The sequence below is a fragment of the Scophthalmus maximus genome, chromosome 13 (assembly GCF_022379125.1).
Source record: "Scophthalmus maximus strain ysfricsl-2021 chromosome 13, ASM2237912v1, whole genome shotgun sequence".
NCBI lineage: Eukaryota > Metazoa > Chordata > Actinopteri > Pleuronectiformes > Scophthalmidae > Scophthalmus > Scophthalmus maximus.
Genome location: NC_061527.1, coordinates 7,687,421 through 7,697,942, shown reverse-complemented (window position 1 = coordinate 7,697,942; position 10,522 = coordinate 7,687,421). Strand labels below are relative to the sequence as shown.

Sequence of the window (10,522 nt, the reverse complement as noted above, 5' to 3'; positions counted from 1 at the left end):
TAATGAAGAAGCTCCCTGTTTTAAAATATAGTTTTAATACCTTAATTTTAGTCTTTATGAGTCCTTGTATGGGTCATTATTCAAAATAAACTTGTGATTAATTAAGGGGGCAGTAAGTGATTCTAAACCAAAACACATTTTGTAGAAATCCAATATTTCCCCCAAAAATCCGGGGTTTTGGGCACAGCCGAGGCTCCATAAACCGAAAAACAAAAAAATGGTGCGGACCGCACCACACAACACCAGAAGCCCGTTTGTAGCACATCACCTACGACTTCGACACCTGAAGAGAAGTGCCAGCGGGTGGTGGTGGCCTAGTGTTTTCGCGTCGGACTCCCATATCCCCCATGTCAACTGTTTCCAAGTTGAAGAATGAACTTTCATACCCGCTCATCATCTTTTCACTCTGAGCAAATGAGCATTTACCATATACATTTTAAAGGGAATCAAAACTTTTTGGTTGTAAATGAAGTTTTTGGTGGTTTGTGTTTGCGAGTCTCTGTTGAATCTCGCGGTATTTGACAGCCTCCCCTCCGCTCTCTGACACTCGGCCACGCCCCCTTCCCCTCCGCTCTCGGACACTCGGCCCCGCCCCCTTCCCCTCCACTCTCTGACACTATGCCCCGCCCCCTTCCCCTCACTCTCTGACACTGGGCCCCGCCCCCTTCCCCTCCGCTCTCTGACACTCGGCCCCGCCCCCTTCCCCTCCACTCTCTGACACTGGGCCCCGCCCCCTCCACTCTCTGACACTGGGCCCCGCCCCCTGCGCTCCGGTAATGCCGCGTTGTTTACATTACTGGGACCACGGGTCCGGAGTGTGGTGATGACGGAGGGAGGAGGCGGAGGGGGCGGAGGCCCAGGCCCAGTGGAGAGACCGTCTGAAAACACGTACACATCTCGACTGGCTCTCCAACACTGGGCTCAGTCTCCGCTAAAGAAAAAAAAAAAAAAGTAAGAAAAGTTTGTTGGAGCGGCTCGGGCTCCGCGCTGCCACGTGAGGAAAGAGAGAGAGAGAGAGAGACAGAGAAAGACATACACAGAGAGAGAGACGGAGAGAGAGAGAGACAGACAGAGAAAGACAGACAGAGAGACAGAGACACAGACACACAGAGAGAGACAGAGACACAGGGAGAGAGACGGAGAGAGAGAGAGAGAGAGAGAGAGGGAGGGAGAGAGAGAGACGACCCGTCGAGACGACTTCCTGGAGCGACCTTGTACAGAAAAAAGGGAAAGTCAAAACAAAGACGACCCGCCATAACCCGTCCGGAGAAAAGTCTCGTGAACGCGAAGAAGGAAGAGCTTAGCAACCGAGTCCCACTTCCTGGTAAGGACTGACACAGCGACACTGAACCGCGGCTAACGAAGCTCATGCTAACCGCCGTCCATTAGTTAGCTAGGTGCTAACTGGAGCTCGGCACCCACTGGGGAAAAAGTTCTCTAGCTAGCTTAGCCCGTTAGCCGCACTAGCATCGCCGCTGCTAACTCCCGCCGCCTTGGTGGTGACACGGTCGACGGGGACGGTGAGAGTTGATCGTGTCACTGTGACATCAGGGTCACGACATGACATCTCTCTCCCCCGTGCAGCTGCTTTTTATGTGTCGCCACAACGACGAGTTCATATATGTGAAGTGAAAACAACAGTAGCCACTGACTGATGTCATGACACAGTCCTATGATTATGTGACCGGTCACGCACTTGCTCACTTACAGAAGTTTTGTTTTTTAATAAGTTGTGCTTTAAAAAGTTACACGTGTGTTGACCTATGTCTGTTTGACTTTGTAGTGAAGGCATGTTCTTATAAGTGTGTGTTTGTGTGTGTGTTACAGTGTCTTCAATAGTTATTAAGAAAAAGTTCTCCATAGTGATATATATATATATATATATATATATATATATATATATATATATATATATATATATATGACAGCCATCATTCATTCAGGCCGCCATGTTTTCACTGGGCATTACACAAAGTGTAAAGTGTTTCATTTTTTGTAAGATCAACTCAATGTCTGGGTAAACCGTGCGATTAACTCCAATGTGCCAATGAACACATGGGACAACATCCACTCCAGCTGTGGCATCACAAATCAGCAGCTCCATCTGGGCCACATTCGCCGCTTGTCTTCTTCATAGGCCCATTTAGTGTGAGTGAGGGTTGACAAGACCACGAGGTTGATAAGTGGATACCCTTTGTCTTGTGCCTCGATGTAAGATTTCATTTTTTGTTTTACCACCTTTCTTTGGCCGGTAGTAAAACATCAGACAGGAAGCAACAATAACAGAGAGGGGGGGAGGGGGGGAGAGAGAGAGAGAGAGAGAGAGAGAGAGAGAGAGAGAGAGATCATCGGACCATGTATCTGCATTAGAGCCGGACCGATATTGATTTTTGGGGGCCGATGCGGATATCAATATTAGGGAGCACAAGATTTCCGATACGATACATCGGCTGCTAGGTATATATGTATGATTCTAAGATGTCCTTATCAAACCGTTATGACAAAGAAATGTAATTGAGACCTGATATTTTTAGTTAAACCATAAACTTTATCATAAAAAACTAATAAAAAATGACAAATGGAACCAAATAAATAGAACTTGAATTAAGAAAAAAACATTGATTTGACCTAAAATGTAAACATAAATGCACGTTTAAAGGCTCACATCAGTTGGCCGATAATATCGGCCGGGCTCTAAACATTTCGTCCGATAACGATATGTCTCTGAAAGTAAAACACTACGTGCCTTACAGCAGCAGACATATCCACTCTGTCTCTGCTTAGACAAAGTTTTCTCGGTGACTTAACCTCAGTGTCCACTCAGCTGTCTGGCCACTCTCAAGATATATTAAAGCCCTAGGTATGAAACCTGGAGCAGCATTTTAATGATTAAAAACAGACCTGATGAAAGTAAAATTTGGTGATGAAAAGGTTTAAATTGTAACTCATTTGAATGTATTAAACAAGATCTTGTTTAATGTATTAAACAAGATCTTGTGAATATCTATACTTTCACCAGCTTGGTATTTATCATTTCAGATGGAAATGTACAGTCTTATTTGGCTCAATGCAAAGCAGTTGGAGAACATATTCTATAATAAAATGCAGTTTGAACATTTGAACACAGGGCTGGCTGTGTGTTTCCTCTAAAACCCCAAGGCTGTGTTTACAATACTTTCTACCAGACAACTATTTCTTAGCCATTAGTTTTCAGCTAAAGTTGTGTCCGTATGCTTTTCTAAATGTTACAGCTTAAATGTGTATTGTGTCCTGATACAAAAAAAAAAAGGACTTGGCCAAAGCTCTGCTTCCAGCTGTCTGTTTCACACTGTTAAATCACAAGAAGAGTTAAAGCCCGGAGCACAGGGTTTATTTGGAGGACAAATACCGGTCGTTGTAAAGAAATGGTTTATTTGAAAGAAAAATAAATCTAGAAGTCGTCTTTAGAGGAGGAGGTTCTTCTTGTGTGACTCACTGATTTTTTTTTTTGTGCGAGTCAGAATGGTTCTTGCAAAACTGTAACATACCATTTTGTACTGTCTCAACTTAAATTATAAATATAAAAATGAACTCCAACTCAAAGGCCCAGCAAACGAGCAAGAAAAATTAAACTGAGAGCTGAATCATACAGGTATTTAGGCAGTGCCCTGCCTCTCCCTGACCTAAACATTTTGGGGGTCGCACACAAAGGTTTAAAACAGTATCTCATACCACGTTGCTGTCGCTGCCTATCACAGCCAAATATTTCAGGCGTCACACTATCACATTTGGCTACACTGCACAGGGATGATTCAGACGAGAGTTAGTGGGAGCTGACATACCTTGTTGACCCAATTATTACTCACTTGTCTGTTGCCACATTCGATGATCGTCAAAAGACAACAGGCTTGAATGTGCCAGCGTCATCAGGTGATGGAGATGAACGCCGGCTGGCTCTGTGAAGTTGACTATCAAGGAATGTGTCACGAACCGGATGATTAGCAAAATCGCTGCCAAATGTTCGTGTCAGTCTTTGTGGGCGAGGGATGTCTGCCAGTGTGTCCCGCTTTGAATGTCAGCTGTTGATCGGTGGATTACTGCTGACAGGTTTTGGCAAAAGTTGTCGTAGTGTTTGGATGGAGTAAAAGTAGCCACACTAGAAAGACATATTAGCGGTGGGGATCAGTGGTGTTTAGTCCGACTGAATGACAAATCCCTGTGAATAGAAGAGGAATGTTGTCATCAGTCATCATCAGGATTGTGCAATATGATGACACATATCGTGCTAGGGTGGAAAAACGTCTAACGTTTCATATTATGCTCCATTGTTTATTTAATTTTGTCCCAAATCACGCTCCTTATGGCCATGTTTATGTTAATTTGGATGCCTCTCTCCCTCTCACATGCAGGTAGAGAATTTGCATGAAGGCAACACAACGAGAGTGAAAGTGACATAGAACAGAGAAGTTGTGAACAGGAGAAAGACTGACCAGCCAAGACGTCGAGGAGCTCCTACCGCTGTCGCGTGGATGTGGTTATCGGTACGAAAAGAGCTAATGTCAGACACGGATCAGAAAACAGTACTTTGCAAATTATGCCACAGAGACTGGTCCCCACAAACACCTATGCAAGAATCATGTCAAACGATATGGAAAGAGTTTATAGATTAGAGCCGTGAATGTCAAAAAATACAAACACATGCAAAGACATGACCCCAATTTACATTACATTTTTTTAGAAAATATGCTATGGGATTTTGGTCATGTCTCTCTTCACTTCATCTTACTTGACTTTTTCCCCTTCACGAATTATTTGACTTCTTTGGCTTCTTGAAAGCGCAGATATAAAGTATCCATTTGTCAGGCTTTCTCTAATTTATCCTGGGCTCGAATATGCATGAATATTGGCCAAGGCCGCTCAGTACATATCTTCTCTGTTGGTGCAGTTTTAATGGCTCTCAACTACTAAGACATGCAGAGAGAGAGACCAACTTGCTATTCATTGGTGTGGAGAAATCTGCTGCACCCACAGAAGTGATTTAGCTCAGTGGAATTTACCAAATCGCTTTCTCCTGTGAGAGTTTCCTGTTTTAGCCCTGGAGCTGGCCCCTCCACCGGATTAAAGATCAGATGAGACATTTGTCATCTGACCACTGTAACAGTCATCTTGCCGTTGGGTTTTCAAGAACAAGAAGAAAAAAAACAACATTCGCTTATTTTTTCTTTCACAAAGCATATTTAAACGGAGATGCGTCCGTAGGCGACTTTTGAGCTACATTAAACACTGTCTTTTGCATGATGTCAAAGACCTTGGCCAAGCTTTGTGCAGAGATGATGCTGGCAAAGGTAGCAGATCACTGCTTAGGATATGGGCTACTTTGGTGTCTTCCAGCTTTGCAATTATCTGTTATGTTATCAGAAGATAAAAAAACAAGAAAATACAAAAGAAAGAAAGCGCGAGATGCCTTTACCCAGAAGAATATAGAGTTGTCTTTCCGTTCCAGGCTCAGCTTGGTTAGGGTTTAGAGTAAGGTCTTTGGCAACGCGAGTGGGCTGTCTGAGCAGCTTCTTACACTCCCCTCAAACAAGCCAGCCTGTCAATATTTTTCATATCCATCTCCTTTCTATCTTATGAAGGGTCAACAATGTTTCAAGCATTCAAATATCCTTGGAGGATGCCTCGCGGCTCCCGGTGTCACGTGATCGTTCTCAGATTCACTGTGGCGTCGATGCCTTTTCTCATCGGGCTCTGTTGTGCTCTTGGGGGGGGACAGACTACAAAGACATGCAAACACAAAATTACTGACCTAGGACCCTGTTTAAAGTTTATGAAATGCTATCAGTGCCCCTTGGTCAGCTTATGTCATGACCACACAACATCACTGGTTTACTTCTCTGCAATGGCTGTCTAAAAAAATCATTCATACTTTTTTTCCCTCTCCTCTTTAGCGCTGATATCCTGCTCTATAGAAAAAACAAAAACAAGTCTCTTTATTTGTAATTGAGTTATGAACCTATTCAAAATAATGGATTAATTAAAGAAGTAACATTAAAGCCCCTTTCCACTCGCATTAAAGAGCCTTAAATGATTAAACAAAGATGAAGAAATAATTATGCCTGCCTTTTTTCCACTGCACACTGGAAAGGTTAAAACAAAGGTCTACTTGGAATTTATGTTGTTAAATCTACACAGAAAGTGAGTAGATATTTAATTAATCTTGATGTATTGACGGAACTAGCATGCTCCTTGCTGTGTGCATTATTCTGAGATGGTGATTGGACTGGAATGATTATTTGTGACTTATCATTTTATCGCACAGTTTGGAAATTAAGTGTGTATTTGTATTTGAGAGTCAGGCTACATGTAGAGCCATTATCTGTACATTTATTATACAGTAGATACTGTATGTGTACTGTATGAACTTTGCCCGTTGGTTACTGAAGGTTGAAAAATAAGCGGGGGGGTGTCGCCATCTTAACCAGGGGTAGGGAACATTTTCCTGTGAGGGGCAATTTAATTTTTCAGAACATCCTTGCCTGTCATAAAAAATAATATATATTTTTTAAAACAATTGTTTGTCATTTTAAACATTTTTTATTAGTGTTTGTTTATTGGCGTAAATCACTTTGTGATTTTGTATCTGTGAAAGGTGCCATACAAGTAGGGATGCAACTAACGATTCTTTTCATAATCCATTAATCCGTTGATTATTTTCTCGATTTCTCGATTAGTTGTTTGTTCCATAAAATGTCAAAAATGGTGAAGAATGTCGATCGTATTTTCTCAAAACTCCAATATGATGTTTTGTTTTGTCCTCACACTAAAGATATTTAGTTTACTGTCATAGAGGAGAATTTTGACATTTTATTTCATATAAACTACTTGAACCGATAAATCGACTATCAAAATAGTTGCCAATTAATTAGATTAATTAATCGATTAACTGTTGTAGCTCTACTTACTATATCACATTCATGCGATGGATATAACTGCTTTTCTCAGGTGAGGCATCTGATGTCAGGTAGTAGTGATGATGATGATGATGATGATGATGCTGCTACTCAACTTAAAAGACAGTAATTTTTTCCCTCATGTCAAACTCGTCAGGTTGGTTGGGCAGCATTTGTCATATTTGTTGTTTCATTGCAGATCACAGAAGAAAACTTAATTGTCCTTCAGTGTTTTGTTTTCTGTCAGATTGCAAAAAAAGCATGTTGGGCAACCAATCTCGATTTCATTAAATCTCTTTTGCCTCTGCCTGTCATGCAGTTTAGCATGTTTCCAATTGTAGTGATGCTCGAACTCGGCCTTTTTAATCAGTGCGAACGCATCCCCACAAACTAGGCACACTGGCTTGTCATTATTGTTTGTCCATTTCTTTTGGTAAGTGCTTCACACGCATCTGCTTTTCTTGACAGTCCCAAGGCACACAACCAGAAAGGACCACCCCGAAGTACACTTTAGTCTACTACTTTATGTTATTTTCTCTTATGGAGAAAAAGAAAATTAATTGCTGTCCTGAGATGTTTTTTTGTATTTCTGAATTGTTTTGCGAGCCAGATCAAATTGTCTAGAGGGCAGTATAAGGCTCGGAGCCCGGAGGTTCTTCCACTTCCGATCTAAACGTAGATTCCTAAGTCAAGTCGGCATTTTGTGAACTGCGCCGGAAAGATGGTTTTCAAGCAGCATCTTGCCTTTTTTCATGAAATTGTTTTATTGGAGATCACTCTCCAAGTGTCCCCTCTCCCTCGCTATCCCTTTTGATTATCCACATGCAAAAATACAAATCCCCCAGGATACAAAAATCACTTTCCCAGAATAATTACAAGATGCTGGATGCCACTGTAAACACCACATCAGTGACAGTGACAGTATGCATTTGTCATGAGATGAGAGAAGCAGAGTGAATTTGCGCTCATGAACAGAATGAGAGAGGAAGATATTCTTTTATTTATTTATTTTTTTCGCGTTGCTTGCTGACTGTGCTTTGGGCGTTTGTTCCAGCCTCACCACAAATGAGCGTTAATGTTTCACACGGGATTTGCCGCAGACAAGAGCAAATTTGTATGAGAGCAATTGTTTTGACAGACTCTGTTTTAGCCTCCTCCTTTTCAGGGACATATCACTGTCTCTCTTTTTTCTTTCACATTCTGTTTATTATAAAAAAAAAAGTATCTTCCTGTGTTGAAAGTTGATCTGCAAAATTAGGATAAGTGGTTAATTGAGGCATTTAGAAAATTAATAAGGATCAGGTTTTTAAATCCAGATTCTTTATTGCACTCTGGGTCTACCAGATGTTAAAAACGCCTTCACAAGCAGCAGTTTCAATTAATGGCATTCACGTTGTCATTGTTTGTCCACTGAGAGGGCTCAGCTACAAGCTCATTATACAAAATTTAATTTTATACTTATTAAATAAAAGTTTGTGATAGGGCCTCAGGTGTCAAATATATTTTCTCTAACTTGGATTTGGCTTCATGAATGCCCAGTTCTGTGGAAGAAATAAGTAACAGATTGGTTAATCGTGAAAGTCATCTTACATGACTTGGATCACAGGGAAAAAAACTTAAATTGTGAAATCCATTTCTGCTTCCTCAGTCTTTTGTTTCATGCTGCCCTCGTTTAGGTGCCGAGGACATCTGTCTCCCCCTCCCCTCCTCCCTCGGTGTATGTACCCTGACTCACGGCCGTCTTCCACGGTTTCCCCCGGTCCCTTGGTTTGGCCCGGGGCTTTGAGGTTGTGGTCAAGGCCTGGGGGCATGAAGAGGGGAGCGGAGTCAAGAATGAGGAGGTCCCCTCAACTCCTGCTGCCTGTCCTCGGGTCCCTTTGTCTCGCCCCCTTACCACTTCCATGCCACCCATGTTTATTCCCCCTCCTGTATCACACTGCCTCTTGTATTAGACCCTTGGTTCCTCTTGCTCATTCACCACCCTTCTCCCTATTTAGTTTTCAACGGATTCTACTCGCCTCTGCCCACCCCTCAGCCTCTGTGACTCTCAGTCTGTCCCCCCCTTCTTGTCTGAGCTCTCCTCGACTGGGGGTCCTCTCCTGGGGGCCTCCCCTCAGCCTCCTCTTCCCTGCCCAGCCTGGCCCTCTGTCAATGGGAGGCGGGCAGCCTGACTCCCTCGGAGCAGCAGGAAGCTGCAGCAGCAGGGGTTAGGCCTGTATGGCGCTGCCGGCTGGCTCTGTCAGAAGTCCTGCCAAGCCAAGGATGAGAGACCTTTGCCAGTGCGGTACTGGGCCACAGAATAAAAATATTTTACAGATGTCTGAAGCAGCCATCAGTAGTTAGCAAAGGCATGCTCAGATATAGAGGAGAGGGGTCTTTTTTAGTTGCATACGATATGTGTGTTAATGTATTTGTGTATTTATTTATGATAAACTAAATGTGGTTAAGAATGAATGGAGGACGATGTAGGCTTAATAAAGGAGTCCCCAGGAGACTAGGCACTTCAGGAAGTGGGCGTGTGTCAGGAAGAGGGAAGTAGACCAGTCTGCTTCTGGATTGGCTGGAGGAGGAGTGATTGATTTTGTTCAATCCAAGGCCACTGCACTGTGAAGGCCTGGCAGGGTTCCCAACCGGCTCTGGCTAGACAGTTTAACAGTGAATATTTAACACTGGGCCACACTGCGGGGCTTGGCTGTAAACAGCAGTCAGCGAGCAGCATAGAAGCAGAAGCTTGCATGACGCGGGGCCTTGGTTGTGAAGCCCACCTAAAAAATAACACATAAGCAGAAAGCACATCTTGAAGTTCTGATTTTTAGAAAAAAGGCAGATGGCATGGGCTGGTGGTGTCACACTGTAAAGAGAAAAAAAAAAGAAGAAAAACACCAGGATCTCCTGATGAAAGCGGCTCCTGCTTGCTTTGAACAGCGAGTCTGTCATGGTTGGTGTCTGCCGCGTGGCTCTAGGTCAAACTGTGATACGCAACTCCTGGAATTTGCGCTTTTTAAGTTTTTCATGTTCAAATCGTCTAAGGGGAAAAAACAGAGGGGGGAAAAACAGGAAGTCTCATTAATATTAATATTCTAATATGTGAAGGAGGCAGGAAAGACCTCTTTGGTTGAGCTGCTTTCAACCCCTGTTGTGGAGCTTCTCTCTCTCTCTAATTCTGTCCTTCTCTATAATTTCTGTTACTGCTATTTTTAATTTTCAGAATATTGTCAGCTCTATTCTGTTAGAGATAAGCCTTTACTCAGATTCCCTACATAATAGTTTTGGTTAAAAATACTTATTGAATTAGGTTTTGGTCTGAAGTATTATCAAACATCTGTACTCATAGTTATGTTATATGTTTTATCACAAAAAATTTAGCATTGATAATCAATGCAACAGTGATTGATGTTCCCTTTTTAGACCAATGGCAATGCACGAGCTGATTATTTTCATTTTCGATTCATCTGCAGGTCAGTTTTTTTTTTATTTGTCATTTGGTGTATGAATTTTTAATGCAGGTGAATGCCAATGAAAACATGTAAATCACTACTTTGCAAGACGATGTCTTCAAATAACCTGTCTTCTCCGACCACCAGTCGAAATCC

The 10,522-nt window shown here is 42.5% G+C and overlaps 1 protein-coding gene across 4 annotated transcripts in view; it reads left to right on the top strand.

The window, feature by feature from the left end:
* Positions 1 to 823: 823 nt before the first annotated feature.
* The window catches only part of nek7 (NIMA-related kinase 7), a 60,619-nt gene continuing 50,920 nt past the window's right edge, over positions 824 to 10,522 (top strand). Inside the window, exons 1-2 of one of the 4 annotated variants that reach the window (XM_035647357.2) lie at positions 824 to 1,324; positions 4,389 to 4,520. In XM_035647357.2, coding sequence (XP_035503250.1) covers positions 4,509 to 4,520 — 12 coding nt within the window. In that variant the 5' untranslated portion in view covers positions 824 to 1,324; positions 4,389 to 4,508. Of the gene's footprint in view, positions 1,325 to 4,387; positions 4,521 to 10,522 lie in introns of those variants that run through there. The other 3 variants (XM_035647358.2, XM_035647355.2, XM_035647356.2) reach the window with 3 other exon arrangements.